The 26,379-nt window shown below is 36.9% G+C and overlaps 2 protein-coding genes across 9 annotated transcripts in view; both read right to left on the bottom strand.

Moving 5' to 3' along the window:
- The window catches only part of LOC125825752 (elongation factor 1-gamma 2-like), a 1,064,241-nt gene that overhangs the window by 110,504 nt on the left and 927,358 nt on the right, over nt 1-26,379 (bottom strand). The window lies entirely within an intron of this gene.
- LOC125825750 (protein NUCLEAR FUSION DEFECTIVE 4-like) lies at nt 15,987-17,729 on the bottom strand. The gene has a single exon (XM_049505060.1). It carries the CDS (start codon nt 17,727-17,729, stop codon nt 15,987-15,989), a length of 1,743 nt encoding a protein of 580 aa, XP_049361017.1.

Below are 26,379 nucleotides of genomic sequence, written 5' to 3'. Positions count from 1 at the left end.
CTCTTTACTACCTTCCTCCACATGAGCCAAGCTACCCATAGACACTCTACTCAATGCATCCACCACCACATTAGCTTTCCCCGGATGATAGTGAACACTCATATCATAATCCTTAAGGAATTCTAACCACCTTCTTTGTCTCAAGTTAAGATCTTTTTGCGTGAACACATATTGGAGATTCTTATGGTCGGTGAAGATATCAACATGCACCCCATACAAATAATGACGCCAAATCTTTAAAGCAAAAACCACGACGGCCAATTCAAGATCATGGGTTGGGTAATTTTTTTCATGAACCTTAAGTTGCCTAGAAGCATAGGCTATAACCTTACCACTTTGCATCAACACACAACCCAAACCAATATGGGAAGCATCACAATAAACAACAAAACCTTCTAACCCATTCGGAAGTGACAAAATAGGAGCGGACACATGCCTTTCTTTCAAAGTTTGGAAGCTTTCCTCACACTCATCCGACCACACAAATTTAGCCTTCTTTTGAGTCAACTTAGTCATAGGAGAAGCAAGAGAAGAAAACCCTTCCACAAATCTCCTATAATAACCCGCTAAACCCAAGAAACTCCTTATATCCAACGGGGTCAAAGGTCTAGGCCAATTCCTAATAACATCGGTCTTCTTAGGATCCACCTTAATACCATCCCCCGACACCACATGGCCTAGGAAATCAACTTCCTTCAACCAAAACTCACACTTTTCATATTTAGCGTACAACTTCTCTTCCCTCAATCTTTGGAGTACAACCCTCAAGTGACCCTTGTGCTCTTCCTCACCCCGAGAATAGATCAAGATGTCATCTATAAACACCACCACAAAAGAATCAAGGTAGGGTTTGAAAAACCCTATTCATCAAATCCATAAAGAGAGCCGGAGCATTAGTCAACCCGAAAGACATCACCACAAACTCATAGTGCCCATACCTAGTACGAAAGGCCGTCTTGAAAATATCACACTCCCTCACCTTCACTTGATGATACTCTGACCGAAGATCAATCTTAGAGAAGTGACTAGCCCTATGCAATTGGTCAAATAAATCGTCAATCCTTGGAAGAGGATACCTATTCTTGACGGTGACCCTATTAAGTTGTCGACAATCAATACACATTCTAAGAGACCCATCTTTCTTCTTCACAAACAAAACCGGAGCACCCCAGGGAGAGTGACTAGGTCTAATAAACCCCTTCTCTAACAAATTTTTTAATTGCTCTTTCAACTCTTTCAACTCCGCCGGGGCCATATGGTAAGGGGGGATAGAAATAGGTTGAGTATCGGGAAGGAGGTCTATACCAAGATCTATCTCCCTTTCGGGAGGGACACCGGGAAGGTCTTCTGGGAAGACATCTAGAAACTCATTAACAATCGGAATAGACTCAATAGGAGGGAGTTTAGCCTCCACATCATTGACTCTCACAATATGGTACAAGCACCCTTTGGAAATCAACCTATGGGCTTTAATGCAAGAAATGAATTTCCCCTTCACCATAACATCCCGGCTCTCCCACTCAAGGACGGGTTCATTAGGAAATCGGAACTTGACTTTACGAGTCCTACAATCAATAGAAGCATAATATGCATGCAACCAATCCATCCCAAGAATAACATCAAAATCCACCATGTTCAACTCAACAAGATCGCAAGGCAACAACTTATTCAATATGCAAACCAGACAATTTCTATACACTTTTCTAGAAACAATAGAGACACCAATGGGAGTAGATACTTCATATGACTCATGCAACAATTCCGACTCGACATGAAATTTTCTAGCAACTAAGGGGGTAACAAAGGAAAGGGTGGCACCTGAATCAATCAAAGTATAAACATCAAGATCAAAGATTTGCAACATACTGGTCACCACATCCGGGGTCTCATTAACACCTTGTCTACCATGCAAAGCATAAAATCGATTGTCCCTTGGGGCACCACTTTGAGAAGAACCTCTACCCAAAGGAGTAGTGTTAGCACTTCAGACCTTGTTGCGGATCTTGGGACACTCAAACCTCTTATGACCCACTTCTCCACATTCAAAGCAAGCACCCGAACCCTTCATGCAAGGACCACCATGCTTCCTCCCACACTTAGGGCATACATCCATAGAACCCACTTTACCTCCCCCTTGAGGTCTAGGAACATTGATAGCAAATCCCCGGTTGACATGAGGGTTTCCTCGGCCTTGATGAAATCTAGCACCCTTAGGGAACCTATTCTCCAATTGGGCCCTCTTGGCCTCGTGTCCCCTTTTCTTCCTCAATTTCTCCTCCTCCATTTGCTCGGCATAAGTCATCAACCGAGACAAATCCATATCTCCAATGAGCATAGCGGACCGACACTCCTCACTAACCAAGTCGGATACACCCATCACAAATTTGTTCATCCTCGACCTAGAGTCGGCCACCAAGTGAGGTGCATACTTGGAGAGTTGGACAAATTTGAGGGCATACTCCCTCACACTCATAGCTCCTTGCTTCAAGTTCATGAAATCCACCAACTTTGCCTCCCTAAGCTCAAGAGGGAAGAACCTATTAAGGAAAGCAAGTTTAAACTCCTCCCACAACACCACATAGCCATTACCTTTCTCACCCTTTCATTGATCAAACCAAATTTGAGCAACCCCCTTGAGTTGGTAGGCCGCCAATTCCGCCTTCTCACAAGCACCAACATCCATAATGGTCAAGATTTTGCATACCTCATCGATGAACTCTTGCGGGTCCTCATCCACCTTTGAACCATGGAAGACCGGAGGGTCCATCCTCATGAAATCTCTCACCCTTTCCCCTGGGGTGGTAGTTCGAGGAGCTTGGGCTCCTTGTTGCACTTGGTTAGCTACCACTTGTGCAAGCATGGTGAGTGCATCACGGAGCTCACCATTGGTGGGTGGCTCTTCCGGTGATCGGGCCGGTCTTCCCCTCATGTTTGGCATGATGATCTAGCAATCCAAATAACAAGCGTTAGGGAGGAATCACCTTATCGCACTCTAAGCACGACATAGAACATGAAGAAGGGAAACCTTTCTTAAAATGTTTTGTAGCCTCCCATTCATAGTCGTGGCACGTTTCACAACCGTGATTAGGACTCTACTCAACGCGGTGTGTTGGACTCCGAGGATTTAACAACATAGTGCTCTGATACCAAGCTTGTCACGACCCAAGCATAGAGCCTAGACGTGACATGGCGAATGAGGAACCCGAAGGAACCCCAAACAAGCCTCTCAAACTTGTCATCACACTTCATCGGTCGCGGAAGTACATTCAACATTAATTAACGGGAAATAGGGACTAAGGGCAAACCATTTCAAAATGACATCATAGAACAAGAGTCAAGCTCATTTACAAAATACTTGTCCAACGCACACCTCTACATACATAGATAGGACGGGGCCATGACATACTACCGGCTCCCCTCATAGTCAAAATACAATTGCAAGCTAAAGTCTCAAAACATAGGAGTAGGAAACATAACATAGCCCTCGAATCATTGAGGACTCACCAACAACTCGGATAAGCACCGTACTAGCCACGTGAACGGAGAGAAGGATCAAGAGTAGCTCCGGTCCCTACATGGTGACATCATATAGGCAAAATATGCGTTAGTACTTGGAATGTACTAAGTATGCGGGGTGCAATACAACAATAGACAATGATACAATCGAAATACAAGAAATAGTTTCATAGGCATTATGAATAACAATATGAGGATGCATGATCAAATTGAAGTCAAAACATGTTTAAGTAAATCTATACTAATAGTAGATATCATATGTGTATGCATGATCAAACCAATCTATAACCCCAACTTAGGATGGGGGATACTGTTCACACCCGGACACCCTGGTGGCAAGGTATAAACCCCTCACATGGTTGATGTTGGTCACACCCCAAGCATCCTAGGTGGTGAGATATAAACCTCTCACATGGTTGATGTTGGTCACACCCCAAGCATCCTAGGTGGTGAGATATAAACCTCTCACATGGTTGTCCGGTTCTTTTCCCCCGGACCGGGCATGGTCATGCAACACTTTATATAGGAAATTCCCATTAGGCTCTAATGCAATCTCACGTATGGAATGAACATATACACAAGCTTAGTTTGTCATCAACACATCTCTGGATTTCCATACATCTCATAACTCAAGCTTTAAAGCATCGATTCATCAATTCTCCATAGTTGGACATTTTGTCAAACACCTTGAAGGCATGTAATGGAATCAAAGAGCATGGAAAATAGGGTAGTAATTATGCAGCCAAACCAGTGAACAACCTACAACAACACTTTTTTAACACCCACAATACCACATGAAAATCTCCACATCCATTCCAAATTTAGGTTCAAGTTCTAGAGTCACAACATGCTCAAAACAATCACTTTTCATGTTTAAAATTCAATGTGCAGGAAATTATTACAAAGAACAAGACTAATTTATGAATCTTAACTTAAACCATGAATTAGTGAGTAGAATAGAGTCTAGGCACTATGGGTGGAAGGACCCATGAGTTCAACACCACATACCTTGAGTTTTTATGAAGGTCTTGAGAGTGTCTTCAATGGAAGCTTGGAACTTGGAGCAAGAGTCTCTTCAATCTTGAGGAAGGTTTTGGATTAGGGTTCTTGAGAGAACTTGAGAGAAAATGTGTCTAAGTATGGGAGAGGTGTTTTGGGAAATGTTTTCTCACTGGAAATTGCCTTTCCTGCCGGACAGATTTTACGAAAATGGGCATAACTTCTTCGTCCGAACTCCAAATGAGGTGAAACGAAGTGCGTTAGGTAGCTAACTCAAAGGGCTTTCCATGGATATGTTATTGGCCACCCAATAATTTGTGTGCTAGGATATATGACCCTCCAAAGTAGACCCTCGAAAAAGGCTTCACTTGGAAATTTCGGATTTTGATACGGTTGCTCTAAAATTTGGGTTAGAACCATTTCCCACTCAATTTGACCCCCTAAACAAGAATATGAAGTCGGATTTTCGAAAAATGAAACGGATTTTTTTTTTTTATGTATATAGCTAAACAAGTTTCCGGTAACTTCCGAAGCACATTTTTAAGAACTTTTTGGGTCATTTCAATGTGTTCCCCATAATCTCTTAATGCGGTAGTCCTTATAATAGTAATCTTTTACTAGTGTATCACATGCAAAGTGGTAAAGTATTTATCCCTAAGTGATTGTTCCTCCAAATAGGGAATTTCACTATGCACATTGGTCCGGCTACGTGTGTATAATTTACTAACCCTTACATTTACCTCAGATTTGATATCACATCAATGTATGGCTTAGTTTTCACCCTCGCACCAATTGACATTAGACTATTAGATAGTATCACACTAAATCTCTCTTGATAATTCTTTTCTTATTAACTACCTCCTTGGTCCGGCAAGTAGCAACAAGGCGAGTTCTAACGCGTGCACTCGTTAAAAAGACTTCTAAGCGAAAGAATTAACAATGCATGCATCAATACTATTCAACAATTACTTAGTTATTATTCATACTTTGTTAATTTTTCATGGTTCCCACAACCCTAGTTGTGGATTTAGTTACTCATGCTTGGAAGAACACAATTCATATTTGTAGAAGAAGAATTCATGAACTTACGTAATGAGTAGAAGAAACCCGTAATCTCCAATTGAAATACAAAGCCAAAATCTTTATAAACCGAAATTCGGAAATCAAATTGCTAAAGTTTGCAAGTTAATTCCTAAGAAAATACCAAGAACTAAAAGTAAACAATAATGTCTAACCCCCCCAAAAATGAGGTTTACATACCCTATTTATAGAAAAACTTGTTCTAAACAAAAAGGAAACGAAATAAGGAAATAAATCTTCTGGACGTGTATTCGATCGACGAGACTGACCTACGGACCGTGGTTAGACCTACGGTCCGTAGGTCCCTACCTTAGCTTGATACTTAGAACTTTTTCCATAGAGGCTTGAACCTTCAACTCTTAGATACAAATGACGGGTGTGCAGTACATACCGTTGGTTGGCCTATGGTCTGTGGGTCCCCTTTCATGGCTCCACACTTAGAACGTTTCATCAGGTACTGGAACTCCAAATCTCTGATCTCATCGACAGATGTGCAGGACGGCCCGTGGGTCGACCTATGCTCTGTCATTGGCCTTCGTGGTTCCACACTTAGTCAGACTTCCATGATGATCATTCCACACCTACCCACGATAGACCGTGACTGTACCTACAGTCCGTAGGTCACCTCTGTGGGTGGATCCTTCTGCATAATTTTAGTTGTCATCTCTCTTGACCTCGTCCAAGCCTATTTCCTGCAAATATAACACAATAAACATTAATTCTAAAACAAAATGGCCCTCGGCAGACACAACTTTTAATTGAAATGTATTAAAAATACCGTAAACTCACGGTATATCACTTACCGTTCTTCATTTTCATCTTTAGTATTAACTCATGGATAAGGAACATTTTTATTTAATAAGTCATGAAAAGGAAAGCATCTCATAATAACATTCCAAGTTAAGCATTCATCATTACATTAAGCCTTTAAGTCAACATTCTCATTAGAATCATTATGAGCACATTCATTCATTAGACATTATGACATTAGAGAAACACACCATAGCCCTCTCAAAGCCTACTCATGCAATGCATGAATGACATCTCATACTACCACCCACACTTCATAGTACCTCTTGAGAAACCATAGCACGTAACTCACATGATGGGAATAAGCACTAACCGACATAGACCATATGAGCTTAATATGGAATCCGGTGTCTATCCCACACCGTAAAGGGTTGGTCTACTTGCCTAAGGTAGGATCGGTAACATTTTAGCTTAGGTGGATCCACTAGCTAATATCCTATATGGGCACATATTTATGGCATAAGAAAGGTGTTCATTGAAACCCGGTCTAACATGGGGAGAGCTTTTATCTTACCATATCTACTCGGTGCTAAGCTTACATTCCCATAGAGTAGTTCATTTTCATTAGCATTATCATACTTGAGAGGGATACCACTATTAGGTCTACCGAGTCAAGGTGCATTATTAACATATGAAAGGTCCACCACCATTAGGTCTACCAATTCAAGGTACATCATTAGGATAGCTCATTGAATCCTCAAGAAAGGGCCACCACCATTAGGTCTACCGAATCAAGGTTCATCATTACATTAGTAGTTCATAGACTCATCATGAAGGGATACCACCATTAGGTCTACTGGTTCAATACATAGCCTTAGAATACTTCATTAATCATTTATGAAAGGGCTACCACCATTAGGTCTACCGATTCAAGGTACATTATTCATTACATGAAAGGGCTACCACCATTAGGTCTGCCAATTCAATGTCCATTAAGTCAAGATACATTAATTACACAAGAAGAGGATGCTCTAAGCCTACCAATTCAAGGTACATCAATCAAGATCACTTTCAATCACACAAGAAGAGGATGCCCTAAGCCTACCAATTCAAGATATATCATTACATTGAAGAAACCTTTCACATTATACCATCATCATTCACAAGTGTATAATTGAGAATAATCCTCAATAATAACACAATGTCATTAAAGTCATGATCATATTACTTTCATTGAAATCACAAAGCATATACATAGCATCATGATTATACATCAATTCTTCATAATTTACCCTCCAATGTTGTGAATCAATCTCAACCCGAACATATAGAATATTGCATTAGATAATGGTAATATCATGATTCAATAACTTAATTCAATATAGACAAAATCAATTAACATGCTTCCATAATCAATCAACCCACATCATAAATTCACAATTTAGTATTTTGGGGAATTCATGGGTTCATGAGGGGATTTCATCATAAACCCACATTAATTCATCAATTCAATCATAATTCATCATAAATCAACCATTGAAAACGTTTTGAAAGAGAACCCATGACTTAGATTGAAACCCTAACTTTTGGAGGAAATTGGAAGGTTTGAAATCATGTTTTGAAGAGACTCCATGGGTGAAAATACCCATATATGAAAAATACCATACCTTAATTGAAGATTTATCACGAAATTGAGTGGAAAATTTGAGTCCTTGAGTGCTAGACCTTGACCTCTTCTTCTCCAATGGAGGTTTCTAGAGAGAAAATTACTTGGAGAGGAAAGTTGGTTACTATTTGGGTTTTGGGAACTATGAGTTGTGAAAGGGTAGTTAATGACTTAGAAGGTCTTAAATAAGTCTAAATAATCGATATAAAATGACCCCTAATTTAACCAACCACCCTAGGAATTTACCACCTTGCCCCTTATTTGGCCGAGCTTGGGCAGTTTACAGGTGTGACTCATGCCCACCTGACCTACGGACCGTGAGTGGAGTCACGCCCCATCCTACAGGTCCGTGGGTGGTGTCTGCAACTCTACATCTTGGAGTCTTGACCTATGACTTGGTTCCACGGGGCGTGGATGGACCTACGCCCAGTAGGTCCCATCCGTAGGTCATGAAAATTTGGCAGCTTTTTGATTTTTGGGGCAGCCCTGGGTTTAGACTTTAGGGTCCTCCTCAAGGACCCTTGGTTAGTCCTTGGGGGGTCATACCTTGACGTTTAACCCCTAAACCCCTCAACCCAAGCCCGGGAAATCATTTTACAACATAAAACTCTACATCAAACTCAACAACTCACTCGTAAGGCTCTAGTTTCACCTACTAGTTTTCTGATTCGTAATAGAACCTCTTATGTGCATTTGTGTTGAGTTTTAAGTAGCACTTTTTGTAGACATCCTTATTGAACTGATTGATTTGCTGTTTTACTTGAGGATAAGCAAAAGTTTAAGTTGGAGGTATTGATGATTACGTGATTTTGACTCATTTAGGGCTTTTTATTCATAGGATTAGTTTCCTCTATGCCTATTTCGTACTTTAAACTGATATTAAATGTTAATTTGCATATATAAAGGCAAAAGAGCAAGGCAAGTACATTACCGGGTAAAAAGGAACGAAAAATATGAAAAAGGCAAAAGATAGTGAAAGCTCATAATCGCCAAATCCACTCAGCGAGTCGCCGAGTGCTACTTCAGCTCACCGAATGTTCAAGACTGCCAACCCTGGGGAGAAGCCAACTTGGCGATGGAATTAGAACTTCGGCGAATCGCTAAATGGATCGGTGATAAAAATTTTGACCGCCTAAAGTTACGGGTCTAAATGATGAAGAGTTAAGGCAAACGAAGATGGAGAAGAGCAATTGGCGCATCACCGACTTGGTCGGCGATGCTCGACTAACTCCGCCGAGTGACCCCGTAGGCCAAAATCTAGGAATAGATAAATTGATTTTTAAAAAGAGAAAATAAGAATCCTGCCATTGTTAGACTGCGAGTTTTGATTGAAACATTGTTTTTCTTAGTTTTTTTTAGAGTTTTCTAGTAAATTTGAAGTTGGGTTTTTTATACTAAGCAATTTGGACCATTGTAAAGAAGTGCATTGCATTGCCCAACTTATGGATAACATAGTTGGTAATCTTTTCTCATTTTTCAATATGTGTAGCTAAAACCCACATTCTTGGGGGTGTGATTATGTGATTAATTGTCATAATTAGCTTATGGATGTTAGTAATTACTGATTTAATTATTGTTTTGAAGTGAGTTCGATTGGTAATTGTGCATTAACTCATGAATTATAGTTGCAAATGCAGTTCTAGTCTAGTATTCTATGCTTTCTTGAGAAAGAGGTTTTAGAATTAAGGTCATCAATTGATGATTGAGTTGTTGTGGATTCATCTTCAGAGAGAATCTTAATTCGATCCTACCTATCTAGCTTGAGAGAGTAGATAAATTGAGGTTTTGGGTTGTTTATAGTGTGATGCTTGTTGAGGTTTGAAAGAACTCACTTTATTCGTGATAGTTGATCGAGAGATGTCTATTACATCTAAAGTCTAGCCTACCCACTAAGATTTAACGACTTTTGGTAATTAGTAATCACCGTATAGTGAAATTGGCAATTAATCGATCACATCCCCAAGTATCCCTTTCTACTTGATCACTCCCTTTTTTTTGTAGTTATTAATTGAAAACCCCGATCCCCCCATTTGACACTTGTTGTCAACCCTTTATATTTAATCTAATGATTTTGATAATTTATATTCCTACAATCGTTTAGAACATGTTTTTCTCTTCGTAACTGAATTCTTGACCATATCACTCCATGTGGGATCGACCCCAACTCTTCGTTGGGTTTATACTAGATTGTGATCGCCTACACTTAGTATTGGAAGAAGTGTAGTTGAGTGTTATCAATGGAACTGATAGATTTGTGGTTTATTGTGATGCCTCAAGAATTGGCTAAGGATGTGTTCTTATGCAAATTGGGAAGTCATTACCTATGCCTCAAGGAAACTCAAGATTCTTGAGAAAATTTATCCTTCCCATGATCTTGAACTAGTGGTGGTCGTGTTTGTTCTAAAGATTTAGAGGCCTTACCTATACGGTGTTCATGTAGATGTTTTTACCAACCACAAAAGTCCGCAATATCTTTTTAAACAGAAAGATCTAAATCTTTGTCAAAGGAGGTGCTTGGAGTTATTAAAGGATTATGATATGAGTGTTCTTTATCACCCCGGTAAAGAAAATGGGGTGGTGGATGCTCTTAGTCGGTTGTCGATGGGTAGTGTTGCTCACATTGAAGATGATAAAAAGGAATTGGTTTGAGATGTTCATATGATGGCCCGATTGGGTGTTCGGTTGGTTGACTCTACCAAAGGCCGTGTTATGATTCACAATGGTTCAGAATCATCTTTTGTGGAAGATTTGAAAGACAAGCAAGGTCTTGATCCGACATTGATTGAATTGAAGGAAGCGGTACTTTAAAAGTCCGTAAAGGTTTTCTCCTAAGGAAGAGATGGTGTGCTTCGATATCAAGGTCATTTTTGTGTTCCCAATATTGATGACTTGAGAGGGAAAATCTTATCAAAAGCCCATAGTTCTCGATATTCGATTCACTCGGGAGCCATCAAGATGTATTGTGACTTGCGAAAGGTCTATTGATGGAATGGGATGAAGAAGGATATTACGGAATTTGTGGCTAAGTGTTCTTATCGTCAACAAGTGAAAGTTGAGCACCAAAAGCCGAGAGGTTTGTCTCAAGACATCAACATTCCTACTTGGAAATGGGTAGATTTGAATATGAACTTCATTGTTGGTTTAACTCAACTCGGTGACAACATGACTCGATTTGGGTTATTGTAGATTGTATGACGAAATCGGCTTATTTCATTCCCATCACAATTTATTAGTTGGTGGAAGTCTATGCCAAGTTGTACCTGAGAGAAATGGCTAGGTTGAATGGAGTGCCTTTATCCATTATCTCCGATTGTGGTACCTAATTCACTTCTCAATTTTGGAAATCTTTTCAAAAGAGTCTTGGTACTCGTGTGAAGCTTAGTACGACATTTCATCCACAAACCGATGGGCAAGTGGAGCATACTATCCAAACATTGGAAGATATGTTAAAAGTATTTTTTATTGACTTTAAGGGTAATTGGGATGATCACTTACCTTGGATTGAGTTTCCATACAACAATAGCTATCATTCGAGCATTGATATGGCTTAATTCGAGGCTCTATATGGTAGGAGGTATAGATTTCCTATAGGTTGGTTCGAAGTGGGTGAAGTTGCATTGATAAGTCCTAAATTGGTATATGAGGCTATGGAAAAGTTTGGCTTATTAGAGAAAGGTTGAAAATAGCTCAAAGTCGACAAAAGTCCTATGTCGATGTTAGAAGGAGAGATCTTGAGTTTGATGTAAATAATTGGGTCTACTTGAAAATCCCACTCATGAAGGATTTAATGAGGTTTGGGAAGAAAGAGAAGGTTAGTCCCCACTATGTGGGTCCATATCAAATTTTGAGGTGTATTGGCAAAGTTGCTTATGAACTTGATTTGCCTAATGATTTGGCATCGGTTCATCCAATTTTCCATGTATCATTACTGAAGAAATGTGTTAGAGATCCGACATATATAGTTCCTTTAGAAGGTTTGGGAGTTAAAGAGAATCTTTCCTATGAGGAAGTTCCAGTTGAGATTTTAGACCGCCAAGTTAAGAAGCTAAGAAACAAAGAAGTAACTTCCGTAAAGGTTCTATGGAAGAATCAGTTCGTTGAGAGTTATACTTGGGAGGACGAGACAGATATGATGTCTCGTTATCCACATCTCATTCCTTCCTTCCATACTCTAGCTTGAGGTATTTAGTTCCTCATGGTTTACTCTTTTGGGTGTCATGTGTCTTAGATATTCCAATGATTTCCTCATTATGCATGATTCATGAAAAGCTTAAATTTGAGAAAATGAGTTAACTTGATTGATTTCTTCATGTTTATGTGAATTTGAGTATGAGTTACATATAGACTTCAAGATACGATTTTTTGAACATGCTTTAGCTTGGAGTAAATGTTTTCTCCTCGGATATGTGCATTTAGGTGATTGCATTCATGTTGGGTTGTTAGATTAAGTTCCTACCCTCCTTATGATGACTTGAATCTCATTCTAGCACGAATGTTCCCAAGGGGGAGATAATGTAACACCTCAAATTCAAAAAGATAGGAAATTGTAGCTTTTCCATGATCTGGTGCGCCAAAACCAACAGAGCCACCAATTGCTCGTGGTCTGACACACGGTCCGTAGGTCAGCCTGGGGTTGGCTAGTCCAGATTTCCTAAAATTGTCAAGTTTCAGATATTTTTCATACAGTTCACTAGGACGGTCCTTAGTCTAATGCATGAGTCGTAGGTAGGTCTCGTAGGTGAGTCCTGAATTTAGAGAAATTTTAGATTCAAAAGTTGAGACCCACGGCCGAGATGTACGGCCTGTAGGTGGACCCACGGACTGTACATGGGTCCGTCGTTGGGGGTCCAAAACAAGCAGTCTCTGATCTCACCCTCGACCAACCAGGACAGTGTGTGGTTTGACCAACAAACCGTAGGTTTGGCCGTTGTGAGGTCGGCAGTTATTTTATAAGGGGTTTATGGGTCTTTTTCTAATTTTTCTAACTCAATACTATGTCGTTTTACCCTCTATTAGAAACCTATATAAATGTTTTTACCCCAAAAATCTCCTAATCCAATTCATTCTCTCAAATTTCTAAATGAAGAACAAGTTCATCCTCCCAAATATTTCTCTCTTTAGAAGCTTGAAGAAGAAGACTAGGGTTTCAAGTCAACTCTCCAATTTCACCATTAATTGTAAGCTTTTGACATCAAGATATGATAGCATTCACCTGTGGAATCCTTTCCTCCATAGAGTTCCTAAATTCTCCTCTTTTCACAAGGTAAAATCTCAAATGAAGCTAGTGTTTCTACTCAATCTCATGGGTTCTTTTCAATTATCATATTATTGATTGGTTTATGTCTTTTTATGCTTGAATTGAAGAAATTGCATGTTTCTAAGTTGAATCTTCATGAACCCATGTGAATTGATCATATGATAAAGCTTTTGAATCATGAAAGATGGAGTTTTATGAAGCTATGCATGTTCTTATAAAATTGATGAAAATGATTTAAGATTTTTCTTTGAGAGTAAAGCATCCATGTTGTTGGTGTTGTGTTTTGAAAGGATTTCTCATATACACATGAAAGTATGATTGTTAAAGGGTTTTCTCACATAAAGGATTCTTAGAGTTCAAAGGTTTTTTCAACTAAACTTTGAATCAAGATTAAGTAGCTCTTCTAATGAAATCTAGCCTGGATTGATTGCTTAATTGTACATTTCCATGGATGATAATGTGACTTTATCTTGGATTGGTTACTTGATGTGCCTTTCTATGGATAATAAGACAAGTTAATAATAATGACTATTCCGTGAGATTTACGCTTAGCACCGAGAGGATATTGAGATGGAAGCTCTCCCGTAGCTTGAGGCCGGATTTCTAGTTGCAATATCCTTATCATACCTATGTGCCCTCATAGGATTATTGTCTTAGATAGACATTAGATAGTGGATCCACATAAGCTTGAAGTTCATGGTCTTACCTTGGCAAGTAGGACACCCCTTTTCGGTGTGGGGTAGATACCGAATTTCATTTTATAGCTCACATGGTCTCTATGTTGGTTAAAGGTAAATCTTCCACAATAATGAACTAAGGTTACTTCTTGAAGTATCTCACAAATGTTTTAAAGATGTTAGCTTGCATTGACCATGTTATATGATTCATGTTATCTTACATTTTGATCTTATGCTTTAGCTTGGTCATTGCATGTCATGAAAAGTCTTTTTAGCATGATTTCATACTTTTATGCATTGCTATAATACTTAGAACATTTCATGTACTAATTTATACTCTTGCCTACATTCTTTCATTAATGCAAGGTCTGGCGCTCCTGATTCGCATCTCCGTGGCTAGGAATCACTTATTAGATATTGAAGATTGGTGAGTTCTCATGTTTCAAGGACCGGACTTTATTGCTTATTGTCTTTACTACTTTTCAGTATTGTATGTGATGTCGGGTTACTTCCCGATCACTCTTGATGTACTAGATGGATTTAAGACTATGTTAGACTTCCGCAACATCGTATAAACTCTTATGATTTGAAATTGTCTTTTAAACTCTTAAATTTTATTGTCTTGTATGATGCATGCTAAGTGCCTTGTATAGGGCCTCTCGGGGTCTTATACGCCATGTTACGCGTAGGGTATACTTTGGATCATGACAAAATTTTTATATATAATTTTTTTAATCGTTGTATTTAAAATTTATTGTTTTAAGCCAGTAATGTTATAAGTGGAATAATCAGATTATAAGTTTAATGCGAAATCTAATGTTATTTTTTTTATGATTGTTATTTTAATATTACATACGTTTTAAGTATGTGTGAATGTATTATGTCCATACATATTTAAATATCACTCATCTCTTATGCATATTACATTAAAATGCTCTTTAACTTGACTTGCACTTATGCTCTCTTACTTATGAGCGTGCACGTAGACATTTAAACATGTATAAAGTTGAATAAATAGACATACGCATCCTACACATGAAATAATATGTGTTACATAATACTACTCAGTTTGAGTGTATCTCACGCGAATTGTCATGTAGACGTATGTGTATTTGTTCAACTTTATATAAGTTTAAAAGTGTATTTGTGCACGCACATTCGAAGTTGGAAGGCATAAAAGACAATGCTAAAGCTAAGTTAAAAGGGAACGTTTATGCATTAATGTTTATCTCCATCCTCTATTATGTATGCACATAAATGAATTTTGATTGTCATTAATAATTTTTTTTAAAATATATAATTTAAAATTTATTTACAATATAAATAGATAATCTTGTGAGAAATTGTTATGAAATCTATCTCTATTTGTTCGTGGATGAGATAGTTTTTGTCTTCTTTTTCTTCCGTTGATGATACATGTTTTTTGTTTGCTAATTTCATGGATAAGAAGAATCATAGCCCCATCTATGAGGACATAGTTGGAGTATGGAGTAAAACTTCCAAATTTTCAGCTCCTTGATAGATTAATGTTTATCCGATTAATGTTCCCCTTCCTAGAAGTTCCTCTGCCGACACACCAATTATGCCTTTTCGTATCATAATATCTTAAAAGTTATGTCTCTTAATTCCTACAGAACTTATGACGATTAAAGCATAAGTTCAATTCAGAATCCATTAGTTATGCCGCAAAAGGTATAACTTAGTTCGTACACGATATATTTGTTGATTGTCAAGCAAGACAAAAGCTTAGTTTCATAGGCATTAGTCGATTCTTGCATAACTTATGTCGACTGAGCTGAGGCAAAAAATTTCAAACTTATGCGGAGCGAATAGATACTACACAAATACATTGACCCACAAATTTTCATCAAATAAGTAATAGGAGCGGAAAAAAAATATCAAATTTGAGGGTAAATGATTAAACACCACCTCAAAATAGGGGCAAGAGTTGATAATATAATATACAGAAAAGAGTTAAAAAATTTCAAACCAAGGCATATTAGAGGTGTGTTAATAATCCCTTGTTTTGTTGATGTGTAGCTCAGATTGTCTTATTAGTAGTGTTTGAAGAAGCCATTTCTGTATCAGGGGTATTTGGTTGTTCTTTAAACTTCTTGTATATATCTCCTTTGTAAAACTGTCTAGTTCTTGCAACCAAAATCAATGAGGCCATAGCTCCAAAGAATGTGACACAAGCCAGGATAATGAAAGGTAGTTGATAACATTGGTTACCAATACAAGTTAGCTCCTTGACAGATGCTCTAGTCAAACCTTTTTTCTCAAGATCCTTCAATGCCTCTCTATCATAAAGTGGTCCAGTAACTTTCACATTCAGAATGTATGAGCCAAGAGGGCTAGCCAATTGTCCACAATTGAACAATGTTGAATAGTACTTTAACCCAAACAGCTCAGAAATTATTGTGAAAAGTAATGGCAATTGAGCACCAAATGAGAAGCCGATAATTATAGACGCCACATATAGTGAACCGGGGAATGGAAAAGCGATTAGAAGTAGGCCAATGCATGACAGAAGAAGGACTAATGTCATCATCAGTGTCCGAGGAAATTTGTACCTGACTAGCAGGCTTTCAGACACGAATCCTGAGAAAATTCTCCCGAAAAAATTCCATATGCTGAGAAGTGACAAGAAGGATTTCACTGTAGTTTTTGGATATCCTAAAGAACCACCTATCTGACCCATGTTATCAACTGCAGTTAGGCTTGATCCAAGTCCACATAATGTTGCCACGAAAAGAATCAACATATCAGTACTTAGAAGTGCTTGTAAGATGGTATAATCTTCGCCTCTTGCTGGTTTTTCGAAGAATATTTTTGAAAAACATGAAGATGTTGATGTCTTAGAGTTGACTTGATCTTTTTGTGGCTGTGGGATTTCGGTTGGTGGTGGATTTTCGACGATTGTGTTTGCAACTCCTCCATTATTCTGTTTCATTTGACGCCAGATAGCTAACTCCTCTCTAATGAAAACTAAAAGAGGGGAGAAAAGTAAAGCACAAGAGACAGTGGCGGCTACAACATATGAAGCATGAGAAAACGATATTGCTTTCTCGAGAAGTGTGGTGACCATAAGAAACAATGCGAGGACAATTGATATTAACAAGCAGTGGAAAAAAACAGTTTGCTGATTTGGTTGCCTAACGACTTTCATTTGTCGAATGGTATAAACAAAAACGAGTGATAATGCAGCTGGCATCCAGGCAATAAGGAGGATAAGAGATTGAGCATCATTTCCATAGACAGCCAAATATAGTTGTGTCATTATAGCTCCACTTAGCCCTGTAAATCCTTTTAAAAGACCTATCATGTTACCTCTACTCTCAGGGAAGTTCCTAACAGAGGTTACAAGAGCTCCTGTATTTGCAAAATTCTGAGAATTGGCTCCAAGGCATATGTATATGCACATATGCCAAACTTTTGGCTTGGAAATCTTGCCAATAACAGAAAGCCATATCATAAAGTAGCCTGTAAAGTTCATAGCCGCACCAACTAGCAGCACGAACCATGTTGGACTTACCTCCGCTATTAGACCAGAGAGAACTCCAACGTTAGCTCCCAAATCCTTGAAGAAACCCAAGAGAACAAGTGTTGTCTGATCATATCCAAGAGTGTTTTTTATTTCCTGGGAGTATACCCCGAAAAGGTAAGTAGCCCCTGCTCCAGACATAATAAGGAACGAGGCAAAAAGTGAGAACCATCGTCCTCGAAGCACATGTAACACAAACTGGACACCTCCATCTCCACCACCCCCTTGCGTCTCAACCATATCTACTCGTCTGAAAATTCAACAAACAGTATCACAGTCTTAGCTGCCATGACTTTTGTGATTATAGAATATATATACTATGTTTTCCTTTTAATTTGTTTCAAAAATAATGTTTCTTTCCTTATATGACAACTCTTTACTTCCAACATCTCACGTACATGTTCAATACCACAAGATTAAAGGTACATATTGTACTCCCTCCGTTTCAAGATATATACTAAAATACTCTTTAATATTCTTGTAATCTTAAACATATCAGGTGAAAAGCTGAAATTAAGAAGTTATGAGTCATTTTTCTTAAAATGGACTAAAAAGAAAAGTAAATTAAACAAACTACTTAAAGTTAACAACAAATGCAAGATATGATATGTTCCTCATACTAAATATGATTAATAACAATCACTCACCAAATTAGTAACTTAATAGTTTTCTGGTGTGCTTGGCATCAGCTTCCTGGATTAATTAATTGGACTTCACAGCTCCTTTCTTACTAGAAAGTTTATCAAATATCTTATTCTTTACCTTGTGTTTTCCTGGAAAACATAAATTTTCAGTATGAAAACTATATATGGCCAAACGAGCAAAATTTTGGTGGATAGAGTTACCGACGGACTACCTTTACCAAATTGAAACAACAGGTATTTCCTAAAATAATCATGGAACTAATCTAAGCCAATTAAGCCTTTTCTAGGTTAAAAAAAAATAATTATTTCCCAAAAAGACATTTAAGCCCTCTCATTTATGCGTCAATCACAATTATTCTATCTATAATATCTTAACGTTGGATTTTTCACTCATACAACGCACTTAAACGAATATATGAAGTTTTGATCTAGAGTCATTTATTCTCATAATAAAATAAATAAATACATTGTAAGATCAGACAAGATTTTAAGTTGTAAGCTTATTCCATGATAATCCCAATTGCAAAAAGCTAATTAAACGATTTTAATTAATTTCATGAATGAAAGAAATTTGAATGAACGTACGTACCATGCATTTCTTGATAAAATTATGGAAGGTAATCATCGTTTTCAAAAATGGGAATCGTCAGATAATTGAGTAAAACAATATAATTAGGCAGCATAGAGGTATTTGCAGCCATGCACGTATAATGAAAGCTTGATTATGGAAGATACAAGGGATTGGAGGAGAAAATAATTATATATATTTTATTGAATTAATTATAAAAAATCTAACATTTTATACGCCTAAAATATCGATAGGGAAGTATGAACCGTAAATTCAACGTAAGGATCGACTTACCGTTATTTACTCTTGGGCTGTTTATATTTCACCCTACCCCTTCCCCTTCCTCTTTCTTTTCCTTTTTCACATTTCACTTTGATTAGTACTCCCTCTGTCCCATTTTATGTGAGGTAGTTTGATTCGGCACGAAATTTAAGAAATAATTAAAACTTGTAGTCCAAAATAAATGATAGAAATTTATGTGGCATAAATCATTTCATTAAGAGTAAATTAAACATTTTATAGTTAAATTGTTACTTAATATAGAAATGTGTCATTCTTTTTGAAACTTACAAAAAAAGAAGTAAGTCAGATCAATTGGGACAGATGGAGTATATATGTATAGGGAAACTTACATGCACGTACCATCAAATTTATTTATTAATATGACAATATATAAGATATATAAATACATTCATTACTGGGAGCCCAAAATCACTTATATTAAAAAAAACATTTTTTTTAAAAAATAAGATATTTGACTAATCAATAATGTTGCTTATAAATTGAAGCAGGAGGAGTTTTTCAATTGTTAGGAAGAAACTAAATATTTCTACTTCTTGAAAAACAGAAACAAAAATTATTTATCGTCATATATACATATTTACCAATATATCCATAATACTTGTTTATATTTGCTGTGAATTTTATCTATGTAGTAATTTTATTTGTGAAATAGTTTTCAAATTTATTCTGCTTGATTTTTTTAATTATATTTAAATTATCATGTTAATACACTACTAAAAAAACAGTGAATACCGACCTAAAATTTTCCGACCTCAAATGGAGGTCGGTAATTTCCGACCTCCGGAGGTCGGTATTTACAAGTAGTCGATTTTTATGCAAAATAAAGCGGAAAAAACCAAATTCCGACCTCCGGAGGTCGGAATTTTTCCCAGAAAAAATGAATTACAATAAAAATACCGACCTCATGAGGTCGGTATTTTTTATATTTAATTGAGAAAATAATACCGACATCGTCGGTTTTTATTGTAATTCATTAAAAATTCCGACCTCAGGAGATCGGAATTTTTTCTCAATTAAAAATTTTATAATTCCGACTTCCGAATGTCGGTAGTATGTAATTAAAATACCGACCTCATGAGGTCGGTATTTTTATTTCATGTAATTGCTATTAATTAAAGCGACATCCGGAGGTCGGTATTTTTTTTTTCATCTAATTACTTTTAAAAGCGACATCCGGAGGTCGGTTTGCGAAAAGAGGGAAAACCAAATTCCGACCTCTGGAGGTCGGAAATTTTCTCGGAAAAAATGAATTACAATAAAAACCGACCTCTTGATGTCGGTATTAAAAAAATAAATAAATAACAATATTTTATTTTTTCTCAATAGGTTTTGTGTAAAATAAAAAACAAAAAAAATTATAATACCGACTTCCGTATGTCGGTAAAATTAAATAGTAAATATAAATTAATATAAATTACCGACCTCATGAGGTCGGTATTTTTTATATTTAATTGAGAAAATAATACTGACATCAAGAGGTCGGTTTTTATTGTAATTCATTAAAAATTCCGACCTCCTGAGGTCGGAATTTTTTCTCAATTAAATATTTCATAATACCGACTTCCGAATGTCGGTAAAAATTAAATAGTATGTAATGAAAATACCGACCTCATGAGGTCGGTATTTTTATTTCGACTATTAATTAAAGCAACATCCGGAGGTCGATATTTTTATTTCATCTAATTACTTTTAAAAGCGACATCCGGAGACCGGTTTGTGATTTGCGGGTAAACCAAATTCCGACATCAAGAAGTCGGAATTTTTCCCAGAAAATGAATTATAATAAAAACCGACCTCTTGATGTCGGTATTATTTTCTATTTTGATTTAATTTTATTTAAATTGTTTTCCGGAGGACCATTTTGTGTTCTTAAAATTTAATGTGATACATATATATAGATATATATATGTTTAATTAATAAAATCAACATCAACAGGTGAGTTTATATTAAAATAATTATGTATATATATGTGTGTGTGTATATATATATATATATATATATATATAATTTAACTACTCATCAACAGAATTTTAATTTAATAAATTTATATATATATGTATATATACATAGATGTATATATATGTATGTATATATATACATATATTATATGTTGATGTGTAGTTAAATTATATATGTTTAATTAATAAAATCAACCTCAAGAGGTGAGTTTATATTAATATATATATATATATATAATTTAACTACACATCAACAGAAGTTTAATTTAATAAATTTACATATATATGTATATATATGTATGTGTGTATATATATATATATATATATATATAGATAGATGTATATATGTATATATATATAGATAGATGTATATATATACATATTCTATATATGTATTTACATATATATGTATATATATGTATGTTAATTAATAAAATCAACCTCAAGAGGTGAGTTTATATTAATATATATATATATATATAATTTAACTACACATCAACAGAAGTTTAATTTAATAAATTTACATATATATGTATATATATGTATGTGTGTATATATATATATATATATATATATATGTATATATATATATATAGATAGATGTATATATGTATATATAGAGATGTATACATATACATATATATGTATATATACGTATATGTATACATCTATATATATATAACAATATTTTATTTTTTCTCCATAGGTTTTGTGTAAAATAAAAAACAAAAAAAATTATAATACCAACTTCCGTATTTCGGTAAAATTAAATAGTAAAAATATATTAATATAAAATACCGACCTCATGAGGTCGGTATTTTTTATTTTTAATTGAGAAAATAATAACGACATCAAGAGATCGGTTTTTATTGTAATTCATTAAAAATTCCGACCTCCTGAGGTCGGAATTTTTTCTCAATTAAATATTTCATAATACCGACTTCCGAATGTCGGTAAAAATTAAATAATATGTAATTACAAAACCGACCTCATGAGGTCGGTATTTTTATTTCGACTATTAATTAAAGCGACATCCGGAGTTTGGTATTTTTATTTCATCTAATTACTTTTAAAAGCGACATCCGGAGGTCGGTTTGCGATTTGCGGGTAAACCAAATTCCGACGTCAAGAAGTCGGAATTTTTCCCAGAAAATGAATTACAATAAAAACCGACCTCTTGATGTCGGTATTATTTTCTATTTTGATTTAATTTTATTTAAATCATTTTCCGGAGGACCATTTTGTGTTCTTAAAATTTAATGTGATACATATATACATATATATTTAAATTTATTAAATTAAACTTCTGTTGATATGTAGTTAAATTATATATATATATATATATATATATATATATATACATATATATAGATGTATATATGTATATATATATATTGATGTATACATATATATGTATACATCTATATATAGATGTATGTATATGTATGTATATATATATATATAGATGTATACATATATATATATATATATACATATACATATATATATACATAGATATACATACATCTATATATAGATACATATACATATATATACATACATATACATACATCTATATATAGATACATCTATCTATATATAGATACATACATATCTATATATAGATACATACATATATACATATATATGTATACATCTATATATATATATATATATATATATATATATATATATATACATAGATGTATATATATGTATGTATACATATACATATATTATATGTTGATGTGTAGTTAAATTATATATGTTTAATTAATAAAATCAACCTCAAGAGGTGAGTTTATATTAAAATAATTATATATATATAGATATTTTTTTTCTAAAATGATAAAATAGGGATATTTTATATTAAAATATGTCACGACCCGATTTCTCAAGTCATGATGGCACCTACTATAACCCACCAGCAGGTAAGCCAACCCGTAACCCGGAACAACAAGTAATGGGTCTAAGGGTAGAAATTAAACAAGAGTAGGAAAATAACAATATAAACAGGCGAAAGCAACCCAAAACATATATACAAATAAAGATCCCTCCCAGAACCTGGAAGTCACCAGTACAGAGCTACTACAAAATGAGTACAAGTCCCAAAACTGGACAACAGAGACTGGACTGTCTCGAAAGGAAGAAGACAAGTCTATATATACAGATGGAGACTGAAATAGTACAGAACGCCGTGTGCTCACCCCCGTCTCCAGATAAGTCTACTCCAAGTTCGATCAACGCTGGCTACTAGTGCTCGGACCTACATCACAAAATAGATGCAGAGCGTAGCATGAGTACCAAAACAACAAGTACCCAGTAGGCATCATAGGCCGACTGAGCAAGACAAACAAAAGTGAACTGAAATGCAAATAAAGGGTCACATCAAGTGCAAAGAGTAGTAAATGGGGGGTATGTACACGAGCGTACAGGCAACAAAAACAAGTAATTTAACTAACTCCGCCGGGCTCCCATAAACCCGACGGGTACGCTCGTGCACAATAAAAGAAACCATCTGCACGGACCCCCATAAGCCCGGCAGATGCATCAGCAGTTGAAGTAAAATAATGGACCTAGAAGGTCTATCACAATATTACCAATTTCCGGACTTTTAACTGAACCATTCCCAATCATATTCCAGGATCTCATTATGTCCCGGACTTTAATCGGAATCTCTCCAACCTCCAAAACCTCAACCTACAGATGAGAGTAATCAAGACTAAACTGAAGCTTTAGTGAGGAATTGGGAATACACCACGTGCAAGCTGGACCACGGACTCGAACCGGGTACTATAGCTAATGAGTCAACCTATATGGGCTGGACCACGGACTCTAACTGGGTGCTGTAGCCAAAGGTCAGGCACGGGTGGGCTGGACCACGGACTCGAACCGGGTACTGTAGCCAAAACCAGATCACAGGTAAGCTGGACCACGGACTCTAACCGGGTACTGTAGCTAAGCCTGGACATAAGTAAGCTGGACCACGGACTTTAACCGGGTACTGTAGCTAACAGAAAAGCAGGGCATTATGGATACAAGGTCATAAGCTGAGTTACCGACTATCAGACTCAAGTCTGTTATATCAGTCTACAAGGAGCTGACCGTCCGAAACAACGTCGGAAAAAGTTCTACTGCCCAACGACATCCGAAATCTCGCAAGTCTATGGCAACACTAGTCTAAGCCTAGACTAAGGCCAAACATACTTCAAATCAATATTATCATATACACCACAAGATATGGATATTCAATAATATCAAGAGACATGCTGTCATAATCCAACACTTTCCCGAAATAAGGTCTAAGGCAGAAATTATAGAAATTTAGCATGCTCGACACCCGAACCCCTCCATACTCAAGCAAATCAATAAACAAATGCCTAAACATGCTCAATCTCACGAGAGAAAGCCATAGCCTACCTGAAAGTCGATCACGCGTGCTCCAACTCACGGTACCGGATCTTTTCCTCTCCGAACGGTCTCCAAATGCTTCCCCACTAACAAAAGGTTAATCACCTCGTCATTACGAATATATTGACACTAAAATTATATTTTTCGGAGACGGACCCAAAATCGGGTCTAAAACGGGATTGTGGGGCCCACAATTGAAATCTCGAAAATGAATCCGTGAAAACGTCCCAAATACCTTACTAAACTAATACCCCAAAATTTAGCACAAACAGATGCTTAAAACACCGCAAATCAACCACAATAATTAAAAGTAGCAGCCCCTAGATCACCAATTTTCGGAAAAACGAGACCCTTTCAACCCAAACAAATTATACCACGACGATCCTTGCGAAAAACTCTACAAGTTAGCCTCAAGAATGACTCAAAACGGACCTAAGATGATCAAGATCTCACATTTCAAAATTCAATAACAATTCAATCCGAAAATCACCCTAGCAGTGGCTAAAATCGATTTCTTACCTCAAACGAAGCCTCCCCTCGTGTTTCTAAGATCACTGCTAGATTCCCCTCGAAATTCTCTTGAAGTTTGCCTTTTGAAGCACCTAATTTGGACTCAAAATGAAGGAGCAATCTTAAGTTGAAGTTGAAGGAAAAAAATGGACGAAATTCGTCCTAAATTCTGGAAATTTCCAGATTTCCACTCCTCTGCCACGTCACCGCCGCGTCAAAATTCTACAACCCTTCAAACTTAAATTTCGATGTTTCAGACTCGTTCGGACTCGGAAAAATACAAACCTTATATGGAATCTGATTGGAAATGATATTTCGGACTCAACGGTGAAGGCGGAATTTCCATTTGGAGATTGCTTCGATGAAAAGTGGGTCCCACACCTAGTATCGTTTGAGCCAGATTCCACAACTGCCATCTAAAGCCTCGGGAAGTGAACAAAGGGTCGTTCTAGACCAAAATCGATCTTCCGAAGCTAACCTAGCTGTCAGAATTTTCATCTGAGCACGACTTCCAAGAAAGTTGACCAAAGTCAACTTTCAAGTTATAAAAATCTCCAAAACAGGGAAACGAGCCTAAAACCCAAACGAACAACCAGACGACCGAACAGTCAGTGCCAGCAAGTCATAAACGACTTGGGGTCGCTACAGGAATGCTCTATACGAGGGAAAGAATTCTTTAATTTAAAAATGACCTGGAGGGTCATTACAATATCCACTACTAAAAGAACTTTCGTTCGCGAAAGAAAAGATCAAGAAGTACCTGAAGGCTCAAACAAGCCGGGAAACTGCTCTCGCATCTTCTGCTCGGTCTCCCAGGTAGCCTCATCGACTGGACGATGCCTCCAACGGACCTTAACAACAGGAATGGCTCTCGAGTGCAATCTCCTCACATCTCTGGCTAGAATGGCAACTGGCTCCTCTACAAATGTCAAACGATCATCCAACTCGACTGCATCATACTGGAGCACATGGGACTCATTTGGAACATACCGCCGCAGCATCGAAACATGAAACACTGGGTGGATGGCTGAAAATACTGGAGGTAGGGCCAACTCATAAGCAACCTCTCCAACTGTCCGGAGTATCTCAAAAGGTCCAATGTACCTGGGGCTAAGCTTGCCCCGCCTCCCAAACCTCATCACGCCCTTCATGGGCGACACACGGAGGAATACCCGATCACCAACAGAGAATCTCAAAGGTCGACGCCTCTGATCAGCATAATCTCGTGCCTACTCTGAGCCGTCCTGAGCCTATCCTGAATCACCCTCACCTGATCCAGGGCCTCTTGAAGCAAATCTGTACCACGCGGCCTAGGCTCTGTAGACTCAAACCAACCAACTGGAGAGCGACAACGCCTACCATATAAGGCCTCGAATGGGGCCATCTGAATACTCGAGTGGTAGCTGTTGTTGTACGCAAACTCCGCCAAAGGCAAGAACTGGTCCCACTGACCTCCAAATCTAAGGCATACTGGTCCCACTGACCCCAAAATTCC

The sequence above is a fragment of the Solanum verrucosum genome, unplaced genomic scaffold (genome assembly GCF_900185275.1).
Source record: "Solanum verrucosum unplaced genomic scaffold, falcon-dt-bn FXZP01000003.1, whole genome shotgun sequence".
NCBI lineage: Eukaryota > Viridiplantae > Streptophyta > Magnoliopsida > Solanales > Solanaceae > Solanum > Solanum verrucosum.
The sequence above is the reverse complement of the archived record's forward strand: the minus strand, read 5'-3'. Positions and strand labels throughout refer to the sequence as shown.